The sequence below is a fragment of the Ceratotherium simum genome, chromosome 31, assembly GCF_057802395.1.
Source record: "Ceratotherium simum simum isolate JZ-2026a chromosome 31, ASM5780239v1, whole genome shotgun sequence".
In the NCBI taxonomy this organism is placed as follows: domain Eukaryota; kingdom Metazoa; phylum Chordata; class Mammalia; order Perissodactyla; family Rhinocerotidae; genus Ceratotherium; species Ceratotherium simum.
Window position 1 is genome coordinate 6,499,068 of NC_141930.1, and position 27,951 is coordinate 6,527,018.

Below are 27,951 nucleotides of genomic sequence, written 5' to 3' on the forward strand. Positions count from 1 at the left end.
CCGGGCACGACTTCTCGGGGGCGGAGCTAGGGGCGGAGCCCTCGGCAGCCACGCCCTCGTGGGCGGGGCGCGGCGGGACTTCCTGTCCGGACGTGCCCAGCTCCCTGCGGAAGCGCGGAGCCGCGGGTCCCGCGGGTTGTCCAGCGAGCCGGGCGCCCTGCAGCCCGAGGTGAGACCTGCGTTTCCGGGACCCCACGCCGCCCGCGCGCGGGCTCGGCGGGCGCTGCGGGCCTGGGCGGCCCCTCCCCGCGGGCGGCCGCCGTGGGTGGGCGCGGTCGGCGGTGCGGGTGGGCGCCCGGGGGCGGAGGCCGCGGTGGGGGCGCCGTCATGCTGAGCCCCGCCGCCGGGTGACACCGGGGACAGTCCCCACGTGCTGTAGCGGTTTCGCCCACGCGACCTCCCTGAGCCCGTGCGGCAGCTTCTGGAGAGTGATCCCCCCTTTGTCATTTTGCCGATGCCGGAGAAGCTGAGAGAGACCTGGAATATTCCCAGCGTCACCTGGTCCCACTGGCAGCCCCGGATCCCTGCTGTCGCGGTCGGGCTGCCGGGGACAGGCACAGAGGAGGGTGGCACGGTCCCCACCGCAGGAAGGGCGTGACTAGGACGGACACAGTTGGAAACGTCCCAGGTGTTTGTGTTTTTAGGAAAATGAAGGTGAATAAAATATGCCCCCTTCAAACTGGTTGGGAAGATAAGGCATGCACACAGATGACCTGAATGTGAGGCGGACGTTGCGGGGGGGCCCCAAGAGTAATGTGCAGAGTTTTATGGGGTCTTCCAGGCCAGGGTGTCCTCCGAGCTTCTCACTGCGTGTTCCCTCTTAAGGAATGTCATTCAGCCTCAAGACTCACTTGCTGCCTATTCGCATGACATACATTTATGTCTGCAGGCCATACCTCTCCTCTGAGCTCAAGATCTCTATATTTACTTGCTTCATCGACATCTCCTTTTGTTTCACGAAGGCCCCTCATCCTCAACTAATTAAACTCTGGATCTCCCCACCTCCTCCCCAAATCCCAAACTTGACTCTGTTCTGTTGTTCCACTTCAGTAGATGTCACCATTATTCATTCACTTGCCCAAGTGAGAAATCTGGGCATCATTGAACTCTGCCTCTCCCTCATACCCCATACCCAGTCTGTTGCTAAGTCCCCCCAACTTGACCTCCCAAACCAAATATCTCTTCTCTTGGTTCTCTCAACGTCTCTACCTGCCACCCTCCCCCAACGGGCAAGGTTTAAGCCAACAAGTCAACCATGAGGTCTTTCCCAGACTACTGCATCCTAAATCTAAATCTCCTAAGCCATCTACCCCCCTATCTAATACCCACACCTACTCTCCCCTCTCCACTCCACCCTCCAACCCATATGACTCTCAGATCTTCTCTTTAAGCCCTGCACCAGATGATCCCCACTATCTCCCCGGTTTTGTCTCTCGCCTTTTTCCCTGGATCTCTGAGCTGTCACTCTTAGGCCCCTCAATTACTCTTCATGTTCCAGGCATCCTGCGTTGAGTGAGTTAATGCCTGTTCACTTGTCCTTCAGATCTTGGTTGATTTGTGTCCTCAGGGAAACCTCACCTGATCCCTAAGACCTCGGCAGAGCTCCCCTGTTATCTGCTTCCCGTTGCAGTTGTCCTCCTTAGCCTTTATTACATTTGTGATTTGGCTTGTAGTCTGTGAGTTTTTTGATTAATACTTGACTCCCCACTAGACAGTAAGTGAGAATGGGCCTCTTTTTCCTCATCATGATGCGTGTGCATCATGTAATAGGTATTCCACAAATAGCTATTGAGTGATTAAACAAACAATGGCTTCTGGGTGGAGAATTCCTAGAAGAAAGGGCAGCTTTTGAGATGGCCCTTGAAGAATTGGTAGGAGTTGTATCAAGTGCTGTTAGAAGGTGGAGGTAGGCGTGGCTTGAGCAAAGTCTCCGGCGAGAAAGCAGACGTGTCGTGAGAACATCTAGTCCTGTTAAGCCTAGAAGAGAGGAATGGGAGTAAGAATGAAAAAAATAGTTTGGGAACAACTCTTGAGGCACTTGAAACAGTTATTTCTGTAACTCAAAAGGCGGCTTCCTTTTTAAATGTTTTTAAATGCCGGTATCAGAAACAGCTCGCTGTATCTGTCCTTTGCCCTCCCTCCCCTCCTCTCCCCCTTCCTATACTGTGAGCACCGTGGGAGGGATTTCTGAGTAATCTTCAAGGTGGAACTCTGTGTCAGTTATTCTGTTATAAAGGTGCCAAAATGGGGTTGCTTTATAAACGATGCCATATTTTTCTGAGTCTAACAGCTTAAAAAGCTTCCCTGTCCCAGGTACATTATTAGAGTGTGGTCAAGCCAGTGGTAGGTTATTTTAGTCTCTGTTCAGAAGTCAGTGGAAAGCTGGAAAGTTCAGAAGACAAAAATGCGTTGTTTTTTTTCCCCCTCTCTGAAACTCAGGGAAATAAATTTCTTTTTTCTTTATTATTTTTTTTAATCTTGGCATTTTCTTTCCTCAGAATCTTATAATAGAAAGAGCAGTGGACTTTAAAATCAGAATTGAGTTCAAATTCTGTGTCATCTGTCTTATAACCTTGGGCACATTATGTATCATCTCTGAACTTAAGTTCTTTATCTTTACAACCTCATTTCAAAAAAAATTCGCATGTGTAAAGCATTCAACTGCTTGACATTCACCTAGTACGTGTGCCTCTCTCCTTGCCTTCAGTTTCTTTAATTCCAGTATCCCAGTGTTCTTTCTCTTATTTTTGCTTCATTCTGCACCCAAACACGCACTTATCTTTTAAAATATTTCTTGTGTCCTTTCTTCCCCATGCCCCAAACCAGTGTTGTTTTTTCAAATGTGATATGATGTGGGCCCTTTGGGAGACACTTCCGTAGAATATTTTTTGTCATGAAAATGTTTCTACAATAGAAGTGAGGAAATTTAGGTAGAAAATGTTTTTTAATAGACCTATGAGTAAATCTTGAAAAAAATTGAACTCCAGAATCAGGAAGAGGGTGAATCATGAATGACAGTATTTTGCTAATTGAGGTGTTTTTGTGAACTAACTGTTCTGTAATTAAGACTTTCAGCGATTTGTACCTGCTTTGTCCTGGTGTGTGTTAAGTCTGTTCAGAAGATGGCTGACCCTTGGCAGGAGTGCATGGACTATGCAGTGACACTAGCAAGACAAGCTGGAGAGGTATGAGCTGAAATCTTGCCCGCCGTAATGCGATGCATGTGAGCAGCGTGTGGCTGTCTTGTCCAGTGAAACATGTATTTTGATTAATCTGCATATGGTTTCATTTTACCCAACACTTTAAGTGGAGAGATTACTCTGATTTTATGTCATTAAACTTTTTGATGACAGTTGTGAATCTGAAATAGGATGTAAGATTGTATGGTTTTGTACCTAGAAAGTCATAACCACTAAAGGCTTATTTTATATACTACGTGGTAAGAAAATTTTAAGAATATCATTTACGACAGATGGAATGTTTTAAACCATTTCTACGTCTCATCTTTTGGTTTGATTTAAAATGACTAATGCTTTTTCTGTTTGCTTACCAAAAAATCTTTTTAGGTGGTTCGTGACGCCCTGAAAAATGAAATGAATGTTATGATTAAAAGTTCTCCAGCTGATTTGGTAACTGCTACTGACCAAAAAATTGAAAAAATGCTTATCTCTTCTATAAAGGAGAAGTATCCATCTCACAGGTATTTCTTATTTCTGTTTCACTTGATAAAATAAAACCTAGTTTGGAGTCAATATACTAGATGCAAATTTTGATTCTTGATGTAGAAATTGACTTCAGTTAGCTTAAGTTGAACAGGGACTTTATTTGGAGGGTATCAGGCATCTCAGGAGCCCCGAGAGCAGGGCTCGGGCAGGGACCAGGGGGGAGGGCAGAGCTAGATGCCTCAGGAGCCGTTGCTTCTGATGCGGTCAGTAGCCTCACTCTTGACTCTGCTGGCTTTGGGTATCTTTACCTCATTAGTTCAAGAGTACAGATCCAGGGCAGGCATATCTGCTTGCTGAGCTCAGGTGATTTTGCACGCTCAGGCTGCCAGGGAGCAGTGAGTAGGGGATATGTGGACTCCTTCATAGTAGGAGGAGAGTTTGGGTGCTAGGAAGCTAATGTGACCAATGTCTGCCATAGGCATGATTTAGAAGTTCAGTTTTCTTCTCTCTATTGCAGACTCGTTTATGTGGGAGAGTGGTGGTAGCTTTAGGGAGCTTGAAAGAAAATACTAGATCAGAGCCCTCTTATAGGCACAGAAATATAGCAAAAAACATTGTCATCATTTTAGAGCTTCAACACTGTCACTCCCTGCTTCTTGGTCATGCCATTGGCCTTTACTGGTGTTTTAGCCATTGAGTAGAAAAAATGTTTACGGCTGCGCCTCTCAATAAAAAGATTTATAGCCAAGGTAAAAGAAAGTCATGATAATGATTATTAGGACAGTTCAGTATTGAATAAAGGAAATGAAAAAGAAAGTAGGAAAGGAAAGAAGAAAACCAGTGAACTCAGACACCATTACTGAACTCCCCTGAGATTTACTGCACAGCGTGTGTTAGGAAGGCACGTAGACACAGTCATTTTGGTGGGTGATTTGCTTTCTCATTGACTTATATAACGTTCTCTATATTATTTATTGCTGCCTAGCAAATTACCCTAAAAATTTAGCAGCTCTAGACAACAAACACTTATTATCTCGGAGTTTTCTGGGGTCAGGAATATGGGAGTGGTTTGGCTGCATAGTTCTGGCCGGGATTTCACAGAGTTACAGTCAAACCATTGGTCAGGGCTGCGCTCGTCTCAAGGCTCAGCTGGGGCCGGCGGATCTGTTCACATATGTGATTGTTGGTGACTTCACTCCTCATGGCTTGTCTGCTGGTGGCTTCCCTTGGTTCCTTGCCAGCTGGGCCTCTCCACACAGCAGCTCATTACATGGTGGCTGGCTTCTCCGAGACCAAGAGAGGTCAGGGGAGAGAGGGAGAAATAGAGTGAATAAGATGGAAACCACAGTGCCATTTTGTGAGCGAGTCTTCAAAATTGCCCACTGTCGCTTCTGCTTTGTTTTGTTGGTTAGAAACGAGTCACTAAGTCCAAATTCACACTCAAGGTAAGGGTTGTTAGGCCCTACCTCTTGAAGAGAGGAGTATGAGCGAATTTGTGGACTTGGTCTTAAAACCACATTTCCTTAATAAGTTCTCATCTGCAACAAATGCCCTTTTCAGATGTGTGTGCACACACTTGCGTGTGCCTTCACTTCTCCTGGTATTGCATCTGAGAGTTCTGAATTCTGTTATTTTTCACATGACTTTGCTCTGGGGGAAATAAAGCTTTCTCACTTCCATCAGTCTGAAGGAAAAAGGAACGACAATAGAAAAGTGTGATGTGTAGCCTTTTGTTATGTTTTATAGTAGACGCTCTAGCTAAGGAAATGTTAAGATTTTAAAATTGTTGAAAGCAGTGTAAAGATTCGAAGTTTGTCGTTCTTGCTTTCAGTTTCATTGGTGAGGAATCTGTGGCAGCTGGGGAAAAAAGTGTCTTAACCGACAACCCTACGTGGATCATTGACCCTATTGATGGAACAACTAACTTTGTACATAGGTATGTTTTTAAAATTTTAGTATTGTAATTACTGTGTGTGTATTAAGTGAATGGACACTTAGAGTACTCTGTTCACAAACATATGTACTTTGGAGAATTGTGTAGTTTGTGGAATAAAATGTGTTGTGCAGAATTTTCGTTAGATATGGAAGAGGTGGTGAAATGCTAATGTTGTGGACTTGTCTTGTCCAGCGAAGTGCCCTGTTCGCCATTCTTTCTCTCAGTGTTGGCGCCGTGTAAACATGTAGACAGGCAACACTGCTGCCCTGAGATCAGTTGAGGAACTAATGGGGTCCATACTGGCGTGTTGTCTATATAGAATGGGTTCAATCCAGGAGAAGAACTGTTAAAAAGAGCATCGGTTTTAGGATCAGCAGACTTGGGCTTGAATCTGCGGGCTTTTTTGTAGGCTTTGTGACCTCGGGCGAGTTACTTAATCTTTCTAAACCTTAGTTTTGTTGTTCTTTTCTCATCTGTAAAATGGGCATATTAATGGTACCTGCCTCTTAGAATTGTCTGTTGTTGGGACTCAATGAGTAGTACGTTTATATAAGAACTTGTTTAGTGCCTGGCACAGAGTAAGTCTATAACTCATAAGTATATACACTAGAAGAAAGCCTGATGAAGTTGCCAGTGAGAGTTAAAATCAGCCGCCTAATTTAGTGGGATTACACCAAGGTGTTACATTTCAAGTTGCCACGTAGCTGTAGATATCTTTACTACTAGAGAATTGTTAAAGTCTATAAAGCTAAGATTTAGAATCTATATCTGATAGAATGTCAATGTGGAAAGATGCTCATGATATATTGTAACACAGAGAAGATTATAATACAGTGTGTATAGTACGATCCCATTTTTGTTAAAATAAAAACTCTTAAATATTTTTAAAAGTTTTTCTTTTCAGTAGTTACGTGAACCCATTTTGTCTGTTTTCTTCACCTTGATTCTCTTCTGAGTCAGAAATTACAACCTCTGTGTTCAAACTGTCATGCAGCGGTAGCAATAATGTGGCTAACACTTTACTTTTCAGATGCGAAGCTCCAAGTTTGATGTTAGACTCGAGACAAGTAACAATGTATTCTGTACAATTTAATACCTGTGTTTATAAGTCCTGGCTGTGGGAGAAATAACCAAAGAAAAGAGACTTTTCTTTTTAACCATGATCAATTAAAAATGTTTCTGTTTTGTTTTGTTTTGTTTTTTTGTGAGGAAGATTGGCCCTGGGCTAACATCCTTGCCCGTCTTCCTCCATTTTATATGGGACGCTGCCACAGCACGGCTTGACAAGTGGCATGTCAGTCTGCGCCCGGGATCCGAACCTGCGAACCCCGGGCTGCTGAAGCAGAGTGCGCGAACTTAACGGCTACGCCACTGGGCTGGCCCCAAAAATGTTTTTTTTTTTAATTTTTAATTTTTGAAAAAAATATTTTACATAGTTACTATGTTAGTGGTATTCGACATTCAAAAGATATAAAATGGCATGCAGTGCAAAGTGTCCTTCCCACTTCTGACCCCAGTTTCTCAGGACCCATCTCTGGAGGTGACCATGTTGTCAGTTTCTTGTGAATCCGTGCAGAGATGTTTTGTGCCTGTAGAAGCATCCTGTGTATATATGTCTATATATCCTACCTGCCCCCTATCCCCATTGTTTACACAAAGGATTGCATACTATGCACACTGGGGGAGGAGGGATGAGACTGTTTCTATGAAAAATTTTGTAAGCAATTATATTATGAATAAAACATTGAAAATAAGTTCTATCTTGGTAAATTTGTGTGTTTTTTCCTTTAAAGATTTCCTTTTGTAGCTGTTTCAATTGGATTTGTTGTAAATAAAAAGGTATGTTGTTTAAATTTATGGTTGGTAAAATGCCTTGCTCTCATTTTCTGAGAAAGAGTAAACGTGTCTCCATAATAAATTTAGGTTTGTCTCTATATTCAATTTATATAGCTGCATTATTTTGAAATAAGCTACAGGACTGTTAAAATTATCATGATACTTTTTCCAGTGAAGAAAATGTAATGTTTTCTGAGAAGCAAGAGTTATAAGGAAAAAAATACATACAAGTAACTGAAATATAATTCAGTACTTAATTACCATTATATATGTGATAGAGTCAGATGTGCTGGGAATTGACATGTGATCTAACATACTTAATGGAAGAGCTAAGATTTGAGCTAAGAACGCTTTAATAGGTGTTGGTGAAGGGGGGCATTGAAAGACCAGGAAGTGTAGTGGTGGGGCCATAGCATGGCTGGAAAATGCAGAGTATGTTCAGAAACCCAATACTGGCTGTATCTAAAACCCAAGAGAGTATAATCTCTAGCTGTTGCATTTCCTTGTTGTTTGGCTGTTTGGTCAAACAATTAATGATATTTATTAACATCTTACATACCTGTCTTCAAGGAGCTTGTCATATATTTGATCAGCATGTACACAAAAGAGTTAAGAAATCTCTGAAAATAAAAACGCAAATTAGTGCAAATGAAATCTTAGGCATAGGGTTGTGTTAATCAGTGAGAAGATCCAAAAGGAGGTAAGTGAGCATTTAGCCTGTAATCAGCCCTGGGCTCTGTGCCGTCCCTGCCATTGAGCTCCCAGTTCAGTGCAGAGGTTAGATGTGTGAACAGATAAAGATAACATGTGGTGGAACTATGGAAAAAAATACTGTGAGAACATGAAGAGGGTGGGACCAATTCTGCCAAGAGTGGGTTGGGGAAATCTTCACAACAGAGGAGGTCTTAGAATTTGGTCATATGAGTTGGGTCTTAGAAAATTAAGGGTTTGCCAAATAAAGAAGGAAAGGAAAGCATTTTAATTAAAAAGAACAGCTTGGAGAAGAGCGTGATGTGTGAGGGGACAGTGAGATGGTCGTCGTGAGTGGAGCTCTGGAAGTGGCAGGAGCAGAATCGATGAGCTAAGTTAGTTGTGGTCTTTTGTGAGAGTGTGCCTATCCATGCCGGAACGTTTAGGTTCTGTTTTGAGGTGGTGGGAAACCAGTAGAGCTTTTTAAGTGCAGAGTGACAGATAATTCCAGCAATGAAGAGCTTATACCTGAGAGGCCAGTGAATCTGACCTAAGATGGGGCAGTGAGAATAGCCGAGGAAATGCCAAAATCAGGAAGTACATTCAAGGTAAAATTTGAAGGAGGAGACTTACGGGGAAGAACTGAGGCATGGTCAGGCAGTGAGTGATTTTGGCCCTTTTGGTTGAGGTTTCGAGAGACTGGGCTCTGAAGCACACGATCTTACCTATGGTGACGGGGGTGATGGGAGCCGCAGTTAGAGGGGGTAGTTGAATTTGTGGACTGCAAAGAACAAACCTGTGAGAATATAGAGAGCTAAAAGGGAGACGGAAGAATGAGAAAACCCTGAGGTACACACCTTTTAAGTGTTAGGCAGAGAAGAAGCTCCTAAAAAAAGTGACTCCAAGACAGATTAATGAGCAAGGTCGGATGCCTGAGAGCACTGCCGTGAACATGGAGGTACTGGATTGCGTGGTGGAGAAGCACCATGGCGGCCAGCAGTCGACACTTCTTCAGAGAAGGCATCTGGCCCCTAAGAGTGCAGCAGTGATCTCTTTGCAGGAAGTTTTAGAAGAATGCTTGGTCAAGGCAGAAGCCAAATTGTAATGTATTAAGAGGAAAAGAGGAGATGCAAAGTGTAGACTGCTCTCTGGCAGTGAAGGAAGAAGGAGAAGGTAACATTCTGAAGGTTTTGTAAGGGAGGGAGAAATTTAGTGAGAAGGTACCAGAATTGATATCCAAGAGAAGAGGGGCCAGTTGACGGAGCCAGTTTTCCGAGAAGTGTGAGAGGGTAGGAATCATAACTCGGGAGGAAGGATTCGCCTTAGAAAATAGGAGGGATCTGTCCTCCTCTGAGGCGAGAGGGAGAGAGGTCAGGGTGGGTGCACTTAAGTTGAGAAGTGGTGGCATGGGAGCCGGGGATTCGAGTCTGAGGACCCCTTTCCTCTGATTAAGCTGGAAATTAGCGTTTTTAAGTATCTCACAGGTTAGCCATTTGAAAACATTATTAGTCAGTATTCGAGATTTTCCCGTTACCCTCACAGAAAAGGTATTGATTTCATGAAGAAAAGCACTCAGATTTGGTAAGGGAAACTTGCTTTCCTTCTGCAGATGGAATTTGGGGTTGTGTACAGCTGTGTGGAGGATAAGATGTACACCGGCCGGAAAGGGAAGGGGGCCTTCTGTAACGGTCAGCAGCTGCGGGTTTCACAGCAGGAAGGTAGGTTTATCCTCTGATCTTGGGTGTGATTGATGTTAGGTACTCATATTTTATTGTTTTTGAATGTTAACCTGTGGAGTTCTCCAGGTGTTGAGTGACTCATAAGTTGTGTTTATTTTCTCTGCACTTTTTATTTCCACCGCAGTCTGGGATGTGATGATGGAAGCAGGGAGGCAGGGGCACCTAGCAAACAGCACTGCAGGCCCCGCGGCTTGCTCGGTGCTGGGGAAAGGGCCGTGGCTCCCTGCCCTCGTGGAGCTCACGGTCTGTTATGGCAACCACTGCGTCTCAGATTCTTTGTAGAATTCCTCTGATCTGATGCCACTGGGACCAGTTATTAGGCAGTAAACCTGAAAAAAAAAAGTTTGTTGAAGTCGGAAATCATGAAAAATGATGCATATACGTGATTGGCATTTTAAGTCTCTCTGTGTGACAGCTGGTTGAGGTTGGAGTCCCCTTTCTTCCATACCCCGTGTCCAACATTTCCCATAGTTTGCTTTTCAGATTCTAAGTGCAGCAAGAACTTCAAGATACTTGCAAAACAACCTCAATTCAGAATCCTCCTACACTTTATAATTTTTCTCCTCAAAAACTTAGTTTGAGAACAGATTTTTATTTCACTTCCTTTTTATTGGACTGGAAGACCCCAGAGATTGGAAGTTGCATCCTAATTTTCAAGACATTAATGTGTAAAGACGTGCATTTTAGAATTGAAGGAATGTGGTAGCGTTCATAGAAACAACCCTTTCCATTTTTATAATTTTTTTCACTTTGCATAATATTTAATTAAATTGCGTGATAATTAGAAGAAGTACAGCAGTTGTAAACATGTTCAGAACCAGCTGGTAAGCATGCTTCTCAACTGGTGGGAGGAGATGAAGTGGAGAGTGTTCTAGAGAGTAGCCTGTTAGCCGAGAGAGTTGAGTGTGTCAGGAATTTAGTCAAGAGGTTTCGAAGAAGGAGTGGGCAGCATTGGATAATCTGTCAGGTTAGTAAATGGAGGTCAGATAAGAGAACTACCACTTAATTTTAACTTTTATTTCAAATCTATATATAAATTATTTATTGCATTTAATTTCTAAATTCCACTTTTAAATATTTAAGGTATTTACTTATTTCCCACTAATGATATCATGCATGCAGAGAAATTGGTTATATTCTGCACCTTTTGGGGGATTATCTAAGAAGCTAGACTTTTTTTGATGATTATAAAACAACCACTTAGGGATAATAAATTTACCAGGACTTTAATATTTAAAGGCTTAGAAGGAAACAAATGTGATACAACTAAGAAGAGGGATAAAAATGTCCTATTTTATTCTGAATTACAAGTGTCAGGTTTTTTACTGGAATTCTTATTATTAAACTGTAGTGATTATTTAAAACATTTTCTTTTAGATATTACCAAATCACTCTTGGTGACAGAGTTGGGCTCTTCCAGAACACCAGAGACTGTAAGAATTATTCTGTCTAATATGGAAAAGCTTCTTTGCATTCCCATTCATGGGTAAGCCCTTTTCATTTCCCCCTAAATTTCCAGATAATGTAAATATTTTAAGGAATGAATTTTCCTTTAGAAATGAAATTTTTTATTAATAGACATGGGATCAGTACCATAATTCTAATTTTGTAATGTTAAAAACTTTTATTTGAAAATAATTTTAAGCTTAACAAAATTTACAGAAATAAAATAATACAAAAAAACAATAATATACCCTTTACTCAGGTTCACCTATTGTTAACATTTTAGCCCATTTGCTTTATCATTTTATCATTCCTTCTGTGTGTGTGTGTGTGTATGTGTGTGTGTATGTACGTACATGCACACCTTTTCTTCCCTAAACTGTTTTAGGGTAAATTACTTATGTTAATGGAACTTTGCTCCCAAATATTTCAGTTTGTTATTTCCTAAGAAGAGGGAGATTCTCTTCCATAGCCTTAGTACATTACTGACTTCATAATATCTAATCTACCATCCATATTCAGTTTTGTCAGTTGATCTAATACTATCTTTTGTAGCATTTTCTTTCCAGTGCAAGATTCAGCCTAGGGTCAGGGCTTACATTTAGGTGTCAAGTCTCTTTAGCCACCTTTGATCTGGAATATTACCACGGCCTAAGAAATTACCCACTTCCTCTAAATTTTCAAATTATTTGTATAGAGGGATGAAAGGTAGACTCTTATAATTTATTTCTTGTTTCTCTGTATTGGTAGTTATTTCCCTCTTGTCACTTCTTGTTTTGTGTATTTGTGCTTTCTTCTTTTTTTAAATCTTGATTAAATTACTTAGTGGTTTTTCTATTTTAGTTTTTTCAGAGAACCAGGATTTTGATTTATTAATCTGATCGACTGTTTTTTTCTTCTCTCTCTTATTGTTTTCATCCTTGTGCTTTCTTCTGATTCATTTTGTTCTTTTTGTTTTGAGTAGAGAATTTATTTATTTTTATTCTTTGATTTTTATTGATATAAATATTTAGGTGATGAATTTTTTATGACTACTGCTTTAAACGTATCCCATAGATTCTGATATGTAGTGTTTGCATTATAATTATTTTTCACAAAATCTGTAATTTCCATTTGTGTTGTTTGTATTTCCCCTTTCACCCAAGGGTTGTGTTCTTAAATTTCCACAAGGAAATTTTTTTTTTAATTTAATTTTTAATTTGTAGTTTCATTACATTGTAATAAATCTACCTTACGGGACCTACTAATGTTTTCTTTGTGCCTTAGTACATGATCACTTTTTGTGAAAGTTCTATATACACTGAAAAAAAATATATTCTCTGTTATCAGGATGTAGTATTTGATATATAGCCAAAGATCTACCTTATGATGTTTATTTTTTTGTCTATTTGATCTGTCTCATACTGAGAGTGATGGTCAAGTCTTCTATTATGAGTGTGTTTCTCTGTATTGCTCCTTGTAACACTTGTAGCTGTTATTTTATGTAGGTGGAAGCTGTGTTATTTGATGCCTCTTCATAGCTGTTAGACCTTCTTGTGTAATTTTAACATCATACAGTAGCCTGTGTCTCATTTCATGCTTTTGGACTTGCAGTCTACTTTGACATCAGAATTGCAATCCCTGCTTTCTTACTGTTTCCATTTGCCTGGTGAATCTGTCCACTCTTGTTTTTAGCCCTTGTGAATCACTGCATTTTCAGTGTGTTGCTTGAATGCAGCATAATGTGCAGTTTTACTTATAATCAATTTGAAAATGTTTTTCTTTTAATAACAAAGTTAGGCCTATGCGTTTGTTGTCGTGACTGTGTGGTCTCAATTCTGTGCTGTTACCTTATGTTGTAATTACTGTGTGTGTTGTGTTGTAGTTGCTGTGTTTATTTGTGAGTGTCCTCTGCTTCTTTTCTTTGCGTATTTATGAAAGGTTAAATTTTATTCTAGTGCGTTTCTTTGCTATTAAAACTTTTTATAATGCCCCTAATACTCTCTTTTCTTGCTTAACTATTTACTGTCTCTAAAGGTTGCAGAATTGTTTGGCTTCCGCCCGTTGCCTGTATAACAGTCAGTGATTTTACTCTACTTTTCCCTTTTTCTCTCTCTTCGTCCTGTTTTCTAAGTTGCGTTATTTCTACTTTGCCAGAACATATCATTATTACATATTCTTCAACCCAGGATGCCACCTTTTCGTCTTAGTTTTCCATTTGGCTTTATAAAGTGCTTGTAGTCCTCTTCTCAGGTCTCCCCGTCTCACAGTCCAGCCTGGTTTGTGGGTGAGCTGACTGAGAGCCAGAGAGGTGAGGTGGCTGCCTGAGGTCACGCAGCTAGAGGGCAGGGTGACTGGCGCCCTGGCTTCCAGACTGTTTCTCTTTCTCCCGGATTAGACTTCTCTTTTGGGAGTCAGACGCTTAATGTATAGTTTGGCCGTTGTACAAACTACAATTCTAGGCTATAAATCTGTGATCTATGTAGTAATGACTAAGTGAAAGAGAAGAGTCGCTGTCAAGTAGCTATGGAAGCTCCCAGAATGGTGTCCTTGAGGGGAGAACAGGATGATTAAAAAAGCCAGCGGCTACAGTGTCCTCTTTTGAAGCGTGGACTTAAATTTGGGCAATAAAATGATGATGTTAGCCATAAAAGAGCTGCAAGCGCTTTACAACTTTAACCTTTTATTTTTCCGTTGACTGAAGTAAAAAGTAAACAGTAACCTTTATTTCAGGATCTTTTCGAAAGTCTAACCAGGAAAACGTTACCAAGGAGAGTACTGATTTATTGATTTGTCCTGATCTTTTGCATTGAGCTGATTCTTCAGTATTTCATTGTGAATTCAGAAGGGTTACTCATACAGAACAAAATGAAGCTAAAGAGCTTCATTCACACCTGATGTGAGTGAATGCCTTAAACAAGTAGAGACAGTCTTCTAGGTTCCTAGTTAGGAAATGACATCTATGAGGCATCATTATGGGGCCATTTCCTTTGTTTAAGTTTGGGGATTCATTTAGATGAAATGCATGCAGTGTCTGTTTACTTATATGTTTTCTGGCATCATGGTTTAGGGAATAATTTCATCATAAACAAAGCTACTCTGTATATCGAGGCCCTTTTGTATGCCCTCTGCTAGATGCTTTACATCTGTCCTCTATAATCGTTACAGCAGTGGTCCAGGGTAAATTGGAATCCCCGTTCTGATGCCAAGAGCACTAAAACTTGAAGAAGAAACTTTTCAAAATTACAGTTTTTAAGCAGCTGAGCAACCTCAAATCTTTGTGATACCGAAGATAGTCCTTTTTACTCTATACCAAACTGGCCCTCTGGGAGGATTAGACTAAGATAGGATTCACAACACATATGCAAAATCTAGACCACAGCCTCTGTTGTTGGGTAATTAAGTGCTCTCTTTGGTAACATTTGTCCATAAAGGAATATGCTGTCCTGACTGCCAGAACGCTTGCCGAGAGCCCATGATATTATTAGAAGTAGACAGAAGTCTTGCCAGTAGGTATCGTTATTTTTCTTCCAGCCTAGGATTCTATCTCTGAATAGAAAACCAAGGGATTATTTGTGAAAGATTTTCGTAATTGCTTTCTATAACCTGAGATATGAACTATCACATATCCCATCTGAAAAGGGGGAAAATAATACCATTTATAAACTAAAAAATCCACTAAAGTTAATTTGGTTTTATGTATTTGGAAAGCAGTCAAACATCGTGGAGATTTATTGCAGTTGCTAGTTCGTTCTTAAATTTGACGTGCAGTAAGAACATAGGCAGTAAAACATATTTGAAATTAAAGGCATCATGTGATTCTAATCCTTTTTTTAAAAAATTGCTTTGGCATGAAGGATGTACTCAGGTGCAATAGTTTTTTATTCTTTAGGTATAAAATCATTCGTCATTAATTTCCCATTGTTTCTTTAAAAATGAACTGTGAAGGGTCTCATTGAGCAGATCTCACTGCCTTGTTTTCGGAGGTTTAAACAATTACAAAAGTAGTTTGAGTAAAAACCATTTGCAAGTAACTTGCGGACATGATGACCCCTTTCTCTTAAACACTTCAGTGTGTGTTTCTTTCATAAAAGGGACATTTTCTAACATAACCACAGTACAATTATAAAAATCAGGAAATTAACATTGATACATTACCTAATATAGTGATCTATTCAAATTTTGAAAAAATCAGACCCAAGAACCAATCCAAGAACATTTATTGCGTTTAGTTTTCATTTCTTATCAATTTCCTTTAATCTGGAGCAGTTGCTTAGTCTTTATCTTTTATGACCTTGACATTTTTGAAAAACGTAGGCCAGTTATTTTGTAGTGTCTCTCGTTTTGGGTTTGTCTAGTTATTTCGTAGTTCGTGTCCTGTTTGGGGTTTGTCTGGTTATTTTGTAGTGTGTCTCTTGTTCTGGGTTTGTCTGGTTTCCTCATGATTAGATTTAGGGGATGTGTTTTTGGCAGGAATGCCCCAGAAGTGATGTTGTGTCTTTCTCAGTGGATTGTATCAGGAGGCACATGATACTTTTGTCCTGTCATTGGTGGTGGTATCTTTGATCACTTGGTAGCGGCAGACCATTGTGGAGATGCTGTCTTTCCCATTGTAGTTATCATGTATCTACTTCAAAGAGGGGAAGATACTTTGACACTGTCAATATCGATCTTTTGCTGGTTCATTTTGGCATTTATTGATGATTCCTCCCTGCATCAGTTATTACTGTAACAGCTGTCAGGTAGTGTCCAGACTTACCTTACTTGGTGTATTTCCAAGGAAGAGGTGCTGTGAGAAGGCAAACCTGAAATCTCTTATCAGGCAAGCCAGGTCTAAACAGAGCCAGGCCTGCTGCTGTCCCTTTAGTCACGGGTACTGACCGCATGCAGTGGGAGTGACCATTAGTGGATTTTACCCCTCCTAGAGACTACCTGTATTATAAGGCTGTGGTCCCTGGGTTTACACAAATATGAATATACGTGCTTGCCATTATACTAGAATTATTGCATTTTCTTCCTTTTTTTCCCCCTGAAAATATCATTGTTTTAATGTTTACCTTATTAAATGATTGCTTTGTGAGGATTAATTATGTAGTGCACCATGATAATTAGATTTTAGGTATTTTTATTTTAAAATTTTTATTTTAAAAACGGCTTGTTTTTACATTTATTGTCTGGATTGGTTCAAATTATCTCAGTCAACACCTAAACTGAAGTTAAGGAGGAATACCTTCTTTGAAAGAATGGTTTTTTCCAGTCTTATTTGTAAATGTTACTGTTAGGATCCGAGGTGTTGGGACAGCAGCTGTTAACATGTGCCTCGTTGCGGCCGGCGTTGCGGACGCGTACTACGAAATGGGCATTCACTGCTGGGACATGGCGGGAGCTGGCATTATCGTTACTGAAGCTGGTGGAGTGCTCCTGGATGTAACAGGTAAAAGGATGAGACAGGAGAGCATTTTTCTCTTAGTTGAACTTTCCTCCCTATATGGCTGTTTTCTTTTAATGTTTGATATATGTTATGCTTCAACTTTTAAGGGCAAAACAAGCCATGTAATTTTCTGAAAAATCAAAATAAACATTAGGAGATAGAGGCAAGTATAAGACACTAATGGTAGTGTGGGAGTGATGATAAGTGGCTTGGCCTCTGCAAATGTGAGTGTCGGGAGCTCTTGAGAGGCTACAGAAAAAGTCTAGAAGGTCATGAATCTGAGAGTTGTACCGAGAGCCCTTGGAATGGTGACCGTGGTGGTGGTTGACGGTGGACTTCCTCCACCATCACTTTCTGCCTTGGGCCTAGAGAGCTTAAATACTTTCTTTGTACTGATGGTGAAATTTTTAAAAGTGAAGGATGAGCCTGGGTTGAAAGAATTCATCCAGTGATCTGGGAGAAAGACAAGAAAGAAATAAGGAACTGGGAAGGAAAGTGGTATGAAAATGCATTGGAGTCAAATTTCCAGTCCACAGATTCCCAGACATTAAAGAGGTAGACGGGTAATAAAAAGAAGAAATAAAAGGAAGACATAGAAAAAGATGACAATTTTCTGATTCGTATGATTGAGACCCCACATCCATCCAAAACTGGTGTAATATTACTAAAATAAATGCTTAGGAACTCATGTATATATTGCCAAGTCTTAAACATTATGGTATGTGACAGAGTTTAAAAGATAACTGAAAGTATTAAAGTGTTATGATTGACCATAGTACATATTGCTATACTGGTTTAAAGAAATTATTTTTGTACAAGATATAATCGTTTCCCATATCTGGTTTGATTTTAGGTGGACCGTTTGATTTGATGTCACGAAGAATAATTGCTGCGAGTAGTAAAACATTAGCAGAAAGGATAGCCAAAGAAATTCAGATATTACCTTTTCAAAGAGACGATGAAGATTAATTACAGCAGACTCATATGTTCAATCACAGTTGCATCTCCCCAGGTTTTGCTGATGCACTGATGGGGTTACAAAATTTAGGACACCTGTTTCAGATGTATAATATAATTGGTTTAAATTGTCATTGATGTCCAGATTAAAAAATTGCAACTTGTTTTATATTTTACTAAACTAGATATGAAAAAATAGATGAAATGTTTGTTTTATTGCTTTAAAAAAATTTTGCACGGAAGAATGTACTTTGGGAAAAATACACAGGCAGTTCATGAGATCGGTGTCATCAACTGAGACAGTCAGTTAGCAATGTAGCGTTTCTAAGTATATATGAGCCTCTGAAGTTTTGACTTACAATTTATACACATAAGCATTCTTAATTAGAAAGTTAACTTTTTGGAAAAAATTTTCTCTGTAGTGCCAAAAGCCATATTTGATTAAATTTGTAAGAATATAACGAGTATTTCCTAGACCAAGGTTTCTTTGTTTGCAAAGAACCTGGTTGTGTTCATCAGTGGACACATAGCACTTAACACAGGACTTGTCCAACATAGACAATCCAAAAGTAAGCATTGAAAGAATGACTGTTTAGAGGGTAGCAGTTCCTAGTTATAACAGACACATAAAGTAATGAGCTCACTGTCTGTAGTTTTACTTCAGGTTTTGAAATAAAAATTATCTAGTCATCCTTTTCATCTTTCACATTACCATTCCTTCTAACATTTCATATAACCTTACCATTTCAATTACTCTACCGCCAGATATCATTCCTAATTGTGGGCATTTCTGCAGTTGATATATTTTTCAAAACACTGCGTTACAGTATTTGTTTGGATTCCTTTAAAGTCCCTATGTAAAAGCAAAGGAACTGTTTCAAAAAAGCACCCTCATCAGGTGTCTGATATAATTAGATACAGTAAAATTTTTTTTTTATTTTGAGGAAGATTGGCCCTGAGCTAACATCTGTTGCCAATCTTCCTCCTTTTTTCCTTTTTTCTCCCCAAAGCTCCAGGAGATAGTTGTATGTCCTGGTTGTACATCCTTCTCGTTGCTCTATGTGGGATGCGGCCTCAGCAGCATGGGTTGATGAGTGGTGCATAGGTCCACGCCCAGGATCCGAACCGGTGAACCCTGGGCCGCCAAAGCAGAGTGCGCAAACTTAACCACTACACCACCAGGCTGGTCCCTCAGTAAAACGTTTTACTAAATTCAGGATTTATGTTTTAAAGGTGTTCAGACTGGTCCGGTTGTGCCCAGGAAACCTAGAACCTGCAAATATACTGTACTGTTAATATTGAACTATTTGTTTCTTCCTTATTTAGCTTTGTTGCCACTGGATTCTGTTCAGCCCTTAAATATTCCTTAATAGTCTCTGGCTTATCAAACTCAAAAAGAAAATTGTTCTGGTTCATAGATATTTTTAAAAGATTAATTTATTGCTTAGCCTTGCTCCTTGGAAGTGAACAGACTATTATGTTTTGTCATAGGCTCATGTGAGCCTTGTATTTGATGAAATGAAAAGTGCATCATAAAGTCTCCAGGGTCAGGGGTTATTTTATTGTTGTGTGCATCCAATACATTAAATGCATATGATACTAAGATTTGAGTATTATAATCACTGGATTTGCACTGTTGGTCATGTGCAGTAAAAACATCTCATACTGTATTATTTCAAGACAGGTTGTTTTTGCAATTAAGTTTATTTTAATTGAGATTATCATGAATAAAATTTTAAATTAAAAGTATAATTGCTATTTATGTTATTAAAATTTGTAGTTTAAACTATTTTTAGGAGTTTTGTGTTGAGGTATAAATATTTGATACTTGCACTTGTAATTGAATGTATGTTCTTGTTTTTTGCCTATAGTTCTCCCAAGTTTTCTAAAGACTTTTAAAATAATTTTTCAGTAGGTAGCTTTTTTTCATCATTTTTATTCTAAATGCAGTTAGATGTTTTGTGGCTGAAATTTCTTTAGACATTGAAAAAGGGTGATTGACAAGTGAATTATCCAACAACAGTTTAAAAATCTTTTTTTGAGTAACAAGACTTCTTAGATGTAACGTGTAATATATGTTATAGGCAGGTTATATAGTCTTCCTGTATGTGTAAACACACACACACACACACACATGCATAAAATAGACACACTTGAACACCATTCCCCCTTTCTGTAAACAAAACGAGCTCATTCTGTCATGTACTTATTTGTGAAGCCTTCTTTGGCTTCCGTTTGACTCACTAGTGTCCCTGGATATGGTTGCAATGTCTGGGTCAGTAGTTGGCCTGTGATATATATCATTTTGACTCAGTTGTCCTTAGTTTCAAGATCTAGTCTGGAGCCTAAGAGATCATGTTTAACGAAAAGAATAATCATTTCAAACTGTTTCCTTTTGCTTCAGGTTCATAGACCCCTATCTTTGCCCTGCCTTGTTTTAGAAATGTGAATACTTTCTATTGTTATCTAGTTAATACATGTACATAGTTTAAAATTTCAAATAGTGTACAAAGCTCAGACTGAAAAGCAGCATTTCCCTGTCCCATTCCACCCCACCCCTGGGTGCATCTCCCCAGATTACTGTAGCAGTTTCTTCTGGTACTCACTTCCATCCTTTTGCAGACAGATATGTTCTGCTACCTCCTCATTTATTGACTTGATTCATCATCTGTTAACCCGCTATTATGGAAGATGAGATTTTGTACTCTTAACTCACCCTGTGAGTTACCTTTACTCCTTTCCATCCTGCTAGTATAGTAATATCTTGTTGTTGTTAAATTTATGCTCAGTGTTTAGCATACGACTTTTAGTCACTGATGAGCTAACTAGCTGTGTGTGGGGATTACATTTCTTTCCTGTGCGACTTTTGTTCTTCCTCAAATTAACAGATTTTCCACGGGATTGTAAACCTCTTTATTTTCCATTCGTTCAACCACAATCGGGTATTCGTTCTGTTAGTACTATTTTCTTTTCCTCCTGAAGATACGTCTTTGGAGCCCTTTCCTTTCCTTGCAGTCTGACTGGTTACTGGCGGGGTGTGCTGCGTCATTGGTCATTCTGAGGCTTCCCTTGGCTTCCCTTGGGTTCAATCATTTGCGTCCTGGATCTTTCGTGGCTTATTCTCTCATTTTGGTGAGCCCCTCTTCCAGTGCTTTCTGTGGAAAGGTCCTTGGGAGGTGACCTTTTGAGATCTCCCCTGTCAGAAAGTGTCTGTTCCTTTGTGCTTCCCTGGTAGTTTGGCTGGGTCTAGCATTCTGGGTTGAAAAAAGTTTTCCCCTCAGAATTCTTTTTTTTTTTTTTTTTTTTAGTGGGGAAGATCAGCCCTGACCTAACAGCCATGCTAATCCTCCTCTTTTTGCTGAGGAAGACTGGCTCTGAGCTAACATCTATTGCCAATCCTCCCTTTTTTTTTCCCCAAAGCCCCAGTAGATAGTTGTATGTCACAGTTGCACATCCTTCTAGTTGCTGTATGTGGGACGCAGCCTCAGCATGGCCGGAGAAGCGGTGCGTCTGCACGCCCAGGATCCAAACCCGGGCCGCCAGTAGCGGAGTGCGCGCACTTAACCGCTAAGCCACAGGGCCAGCCCCTCCCCTCAGAATTCTTAAAACATCGCCCCATGCTCTTAGGTTTAAGTGTGGCTGATGAGAAGTCATTTCAATTGTCAGTCCTCTGAGATGTAGTTTTTTCTCTGGAAGATTTTAGGGTTTTCTCTTTATTTCTGGAGTTTTCTAATTTCCCTCTGAAAAGGTCTGATTTGTCTTTTTTTTCATTCATTGTGCTAATTATTCCTGCCTTTTCTTGGAAAGTCCTCAAGTCCTTTAGTTGTTTCTTTCATAACTTCCTCCCTTCCTCATTCTCTGTTCTCTCTTTCTGGAATTTCTGTTATTCAGGTGTTGGGCCTCACACATTGATCCTTTGATGTTCTCTGTTTAACATCTTTTTGCTTTTGAGTCTGAAGGATTTCGTTAACTGTCTTCCAACCCTGCTATTAATTTTTTTTTTTTTTTTTTGGCTATCATTTTGCATTTATGTATTCTCTGGTCCTTTTTTTTTTTTTTTTGAAAGGACCCTATTCTTGCTTCATTGATTCAATATGTTATCTTTCTCAGGATATTCTTTTTTTGTATTATTTTAATGCTATTGTATCCCTTTATTCTATCCTCTGCATTGTCCTTTTCTTTCAAGTGTCTCAGTTTTCAGTTTTTTTGATTTGATCTCTCTCTCATTTTCAAGGATTCTCGATTATCTGATGATCCTTTGTTATGAAAACATAAGATTAAACTTTGTGGGCTGCAGGTCAAGCGTTGCTTATAGGGAAGTCTAGAGTCTTAAATGCAGAGCAAGGAAACAGTAGAAGGATTGACAGGGAAGAATAAAACTAATTCAGTCTATGTGATTGTCCACTTAGAAAATCCAAAAGGACCCACAGACAAACCAGTCCAATGAGTGTCTTTAGTGATGTCACTGGAGGTGAGGTCAATGTACAAAAATCAACTGTATTCATATAAGCTAGCAACACATAAGATAGCACTTAATGAAGATACCATTTATGGTAGTATAAAAAAAAGCCATCAGATACCTAGGAATTAGTTTAATGGAAGATGTGCAAGAGCTCTACACAGAAAAGCTGCAGAACATTACTGAAATTTTAAAAAGATCTGAATAAATAGAGTAATATACCATGTTTATTGTTTAGAATACTGAGTATTGTTCAAGTGTCAATTCTTGTCAAATTGATATTGATTCAATGCAATCCTGATCAAAATGCCAATAACGTTTTGGGTGAGGGGGTAAGGTGGGAGGGTTAGCAACCTATATGGAAATGTAGAGAGCCAGTAATAGCAAAGACTATCCCAAAGCAAAAGATCAAAGTTAGAAGATTACACCACCAGTATCAAGACTAACTGTTACAGAGCTATGGTAATTAAAACAGTGATATTAGCACGAGGATAGACAAATAGACTGATGGAATAGTGTCCAGAAGTAGACCCGAACACATAGAGCTGTCTAGTTCATGATAAAGGTGTCACAGCAATGTGGTAAAGAAAGGATGGTCTTGTCAATGAGTGGTGTGGAATCAATTGGATATTCATATTAAAGGGGAGAAAAAAGAATCTTGATCCCATCACACTATGCACAAAAATTAATCCAGATGGATATTTAGATTTCTAAATATGAAAGGTAAAACAAAGCTTCAGGAAGATAGCATGGGAGGTTGTCTTCCTGACCTTAGCAAACAGGACTTGGTAAATAGGGCAGAAAAAAGCACTGTCTGTAAAGGAAGATGATTAATTGGGCTACGTTAATATTAGCCTATCATCAAAATACACCAGTAAAATAGAGGGCAATCCACAGAGCTTGCAGTGCATACGTCTGACAAAGTATGTCCAACTCCTACATATCAAGAAAAAAGATAATCCGCTTACAAAATAGGCAAACAACTTGAACACATACTCCACAAAAGAATATATTCAAACCATAAGCACGTATAAAAGTGCCCAGTATCATAAATTATCCAAGAAATGCAAATTAAACAATGACGAGTTACCCCTACATACACCAGAATGGCTAAAACAGAACAAAAATCCAGCAACAACAAAAACAAACCAAGTAACCCCCCGATGATACCCAGGGTTGATACGGATGTGGAGCACCTGGCCCCCTTTATCACTCCAACGGTTCCGCGCTCTTCGAAGTCGGCAGCGATGTCCTCATTTACAGAAGCCAACTCTTTTGTGCCTTTAACTTACTCTCTGCAGTTCTTTCCCCTAACCTGTTCTCTGTGTTTTTAAAATCACACTTTTAAATTTCTCCTTTTTGTCCACTTCTCGGCCTCCTTTGCTGACTTTCCTTCTGGTAATATTGTTCCCTAGGTGCTATCATTTGTCCTCTCTTCCTTCCAGTCCCTCAGGGAACTCATGCATGCCCATGACTTCACCTACCACATCCATCCTGCTGACTCCCAAATCCTGAATTGGGGCCTGTATTTCCCTTCTGAGTTCTATTGTGACTGTAAACCATCTGGGCAGAGGGCTCAGAGCCGTCCGGTAAAGAGCAAGTGTTTGGCTGGAGTATGCGATGGGAATATTAGGTGGGGCCATATTATGAAAAACTGGGTTATGACCAATTGGATATGGGGGACTAGGGGAAAGGAAACTTCAAACACAACAGGTTCTGATTTGAGAGGGCATGGGGAAGGGGTGCATACGGGAGAGAAGCAAAAAATTCTGAACAACAAATTAATGAGTTTGGTTAGAGACATGACATGGTTAGATCACAGGTCAGGGCTTCCCAGAAGTAACCGATTTCTTACAAGTAGCCGACTCACCCACCCACTTACTCCCCCGCCTCCACAAACCTCAGAGGGTTTCGTCGTATAATTTGATGTCTTAAAATTGGAATGTTGCTTTTGAGTCATCCCTTTGCCACCTGGTGAGCTTGATTTGAAAATCATTGTACCAGCCTTTTCAATTCCACAGATTAACACTAGATGGCAAACTACACATAGGAAATCATCTTATGTTAAGCATTTATATTTCTGAAACATTTTATTTTTCCTCCAAATAACCTCATTAACCAATTTTCGAGTTTAATAATATAGTATTAAGACCATGGTAATTTTTTCATAAATTGAATTACTCTACATTGTGGATCAACTCATATTGCCTTAAGTAGAGCCATAGGTACCTTGTATCTACTATGGCCTGAATTTTAGTCATCTTCCAGTTTTAGCTTTAAAAAGAAGTTCACTTGGGGCTGGCCCGGTGGCTTAGTGGTTAAGTTCCTGCACTCCACTTCGGCGGCCTGGGGTTTGTGGATTCAGATCCCAGGCACGGACCTATACACCACTCATCAGCCATGCTGTGGTGGCGTCCTATGTACAGAATAGAGGGAGATGGCCACAGATGTTAGCTCAGGGCCAATCTTCCTCACCAAAAAAAAAAAAAAAAGAGGTTCATTAATCATAAACATATAAAATGAAATATTTGTCTTTCATTATCATACTTGAGAACACTTTTCTACCAATAGATTTCAATGTCCCTGTTGAATAATTGACCCACTAATAAAAACGTTTGCAAATGTCCTGCTTACCTTTCTTAGGGAGCTTGTCGCATCTCCAGCCTGCAAGGCAGGAGGTGCTTAGACAGTATTATATGCCCACTTTTCTGTTCCTTAGAAACAGTGTTTGCCTGGATGGTGGAGATACAGAGGCGGGGTGTGTGAGGAACAACATAAGAGAAGTATGTTAATGTGGTCATTGATCTAGACTCTCACAACCAGCAAGGCATCTTCACATTCCTGACCTGGAAGTGGCAGCATTGGTCCAGCCACCTCTAAGGTGAGGCACCCAGGGCAGCCAGCACAGGGTACGTCTGTGGAGCTCCTTGGGTTTTTCCAAGAAGCACTGGGGTTCTCCATTCTAGATTTCTTTCACTGCTTTAGGGTTTCAAGTGGTAAACAATTATCTGAGCTTGCACACGATGAAAGATGATTGGAGAGATTTAGAGGCTTAAGTAATCTTTCTAAATGCAAATAAATGATCACCAGCTTAATGGCTCCCCAGTGCTCTTGGGGTACAGTCTAAGTTCCTTAGTATGGGTTAGAAGACCATTCACGATCTGGCTCCCTCGCCTTCTCTGTCAACATTTTCTCCCTCAGTTTCACATACGCCATGTAGAGGTCGGATTGGATTTCCTTCAGCTTCAGCAACACACCTTCTGTCTCATGAATGTTCACAAGCTGGGAGTTTTTTTGTTCACATTCTCCCCCGCCTTCCATTTTGAACCCCATCCCAACCCATGCTTAACCTACCTTCACATGTTTAACTTTTCCCTACATATTATAATGGTTTTAACTTTCATGTACTTCCTCCAAGAAGCCTTTCCTGACCACCCAAGTATAGTTTTGTTTCCTCTCTCGTGTGTTCTGCATTTCCGCCTTCAGACTACTTACCACACTGTGTTATAGTCACCTCTTTTCTTGTGTGTGAAGATGAGACTGCAAACGCCGTGGAGGCAATCTTGATTATTCTTAAATTCTCACCGTCTGGCTCGGGGCTTGGCAAATACCAAGTCCTCTACAGATATTTACTGAATAAGTGAGTGAGGCCTCAGTATCTAATAGCACCCCTCTCATGCCATTTTGCGCCCAGATTTGAGGGCAGTAACTTTATGCACGCCTGCAAATAATAAATTGTTTAAAACCAGCACAAATTGTCCCTTTCCTAGAAAAACAAAAGACCATCTTATCTAATTCTCGATTTATTTAAAAAAACAAAACAAAATATCTATGAAGCACCCCAAAGTCTTGCAGATTCACTTCAGATTTAAGGTGACAAGATGTGAGATGTGAAAAATATAATAAAATTTGTCTCTTTTATGACAAAATTAAGTGAACAGAACTTTACTTGATCACACAAAGTTCCTGTGTATTGAGAACTTGACTACCTTGAGAACTTCAGATGATTTGGGTCCACTAAGAACAGATCTGGGTCTTCACAAACAGCAATTTCCATAAGGATGATCTCACATCCTGCCATTTCCTCTCTCTCTGCCTCCTCCCTTGAGCACAATTCAAGCCTGGAGGATAAGACAATTCCTCAAGAAAAAATTTAAAAGATAACATTGACTAGATAACATTTCTTCAAAACCACATTATAGTTTGTAGATAAACCTCAGTGCTGACATAGCTCTGAAGCTTGTATACTTTGCTGACATATTTACCAAGGGCTGCTTAATTTTTGACTCCATATAAAGATAATGGGATTGAGTAGATATAAAATCCTTTTTAGTTTCTATCTTAGGTCAAGCCAAACTGGCAAAAATCAAGTTCCTGGAGAATACTGTTATGTTTTTTGCCCCCTCTTTACCAAATCCCAACATAATTACTTTCACATAACTATGTAAATGCCTATTTTAAAGGTTATTGTAAGCAATGGCCCAAGAACCTCTGAAACTCATCTTGAATCTCGGTGAGAGTGTTTTGTATTTCACAAGGTTCTCTTTGTCATTCCCTAGAATAAATTCCTCTATAATCTTAACATCAAAAATAATTGTTCTTGTCTTGAGAATGTGGTTTGTTTTTATCTGAGAGATCAATGGGAATGTGTTAAAATTATAAACTCTAGGATTTCATGTCAGACCCACAGAATTTTAAATTCTTTCAGTGAGGCCTGAGTGATTCTAGTTTTTATAAGCTCTTCGGATGATTCAGATGCAAACAAAAGTTTGGGAATCCCTCCCATAGATGAGAATTATATAATTGACTAGGTTTCTCTTTAACATTAGCCACCGGAAATCTTAGAGGCAAATTTACGGTTCACTGGAAGCAGGTATATAAATCATTATATTATGCTTTTTAATTCTTTTCCTGTCTCCCCATGTTTTCATCTTTGGTTTGTTGTTATTTCTTCTTTCCGCTCACTTCTAATTTAAATTCTTGTCGTATTGCATATCCACATAAGCCATCTTAAATCTTTTTTGGAACATGACAAGAAACAGATAGGTAGATAGCCAGACAAAATGTAAATAATAATTACACTCAGCTTCTGTAGAGAAAAAAATATTCTTGGCAATTCGTGCAGAGTAAGCACCTTTGGAGTCAGTCCTCTCAAACCCTGCTGCTGCCTTATCAACTAAGTTTGTGTAATAATCTAAATCCTTTGTTATCATTTCCGCAGTCTTCACAGCATCTTCACCAGGAGTAGGTTCCATCTCAGGAAACCACTTTCTTTGGTCATCCATAAGAAGCAGCTCCTCATCCATCAAAGTTTTATCATGAGATTGCAGCCATTCAGTCACACCTTCAGGACCCACTTCTAATTCTAGTTCTCTTGCTATTTTCACTACATCTGTAGTTATTTCCTCCACTGGGATTTTGAACCCCTCAAAGTCATCCAGGACGGTTGGAATCAACTTCTTCCAAACTCTTGTTAATGTCGATATTTTGATGCTTCCCATGAATCACAAATGTTCTTAATGGCATCTTGAATGGTGAATCTTTCCCAGAAGGTTTTCAACTTACTTTGCGAGAGGAATCACTATCTGTGGCACCTATAGCCTTACAAAATGTACTTATTTTATTTTATTTTATTGAGGTCATATTGATTTATAAGATTGTGTAATTTCAGGTATATGTTATTATATACAAGTTTCTGTATAGACTGCGTCGTGCTCACCACCAATAGTCTAGTTTTTATCCATCACCATACGTATGTGCCCCTTTACCCCTTATGCCCTCCCTGCACACCCACTTCCCCTCTGGTAACCACTCAT

General features: G+C 39.7%; 1 protein-coding gene across 2 annotated transcripts; it reads left to right on the top strand.

Moving 5' to 3' along the window:
• The first annotated feature begins 74 nt into the window (after positions 1-74).
• Positions 75-19,422, top strand: IMPA1 (inositol monophosphatase 1). 2 transcript variants are annotated; one of them, XM_014784989.2, is made up of 9 exons: positions 75-169; positions 3,068-3,185; positions 3,567-3,700; positions 5,497-5,601; positions 7,395-7,440; positions 9,737-9,845; positions 11,244-11,352; positions 16,571-16,722; positions 17,573-19,422. In XM_014784989.2, exons 2-9 carry the CDS (start codon positions 3,123-3,125, stop codon positions 17,686-17,688), a joined length of 834 nt encoding a protein of 277 aa, XP_014640475.2. In that variant the 5' UTR covers positions 75-169; positions 3,068-3,122; the 3' UTR covers positions 17,689-19,422. The 2 variants fall into 2 exon arrangements, with proteins under 2 accessions (XP_014640475.2, XP_087276522.1); XM_087420396.1 differs by lacking the exon at positions 75-169 and adding an exon at positions 383-654.
• Positions 19,423-27,951: the final 8,529 nt, after the last annotated feature.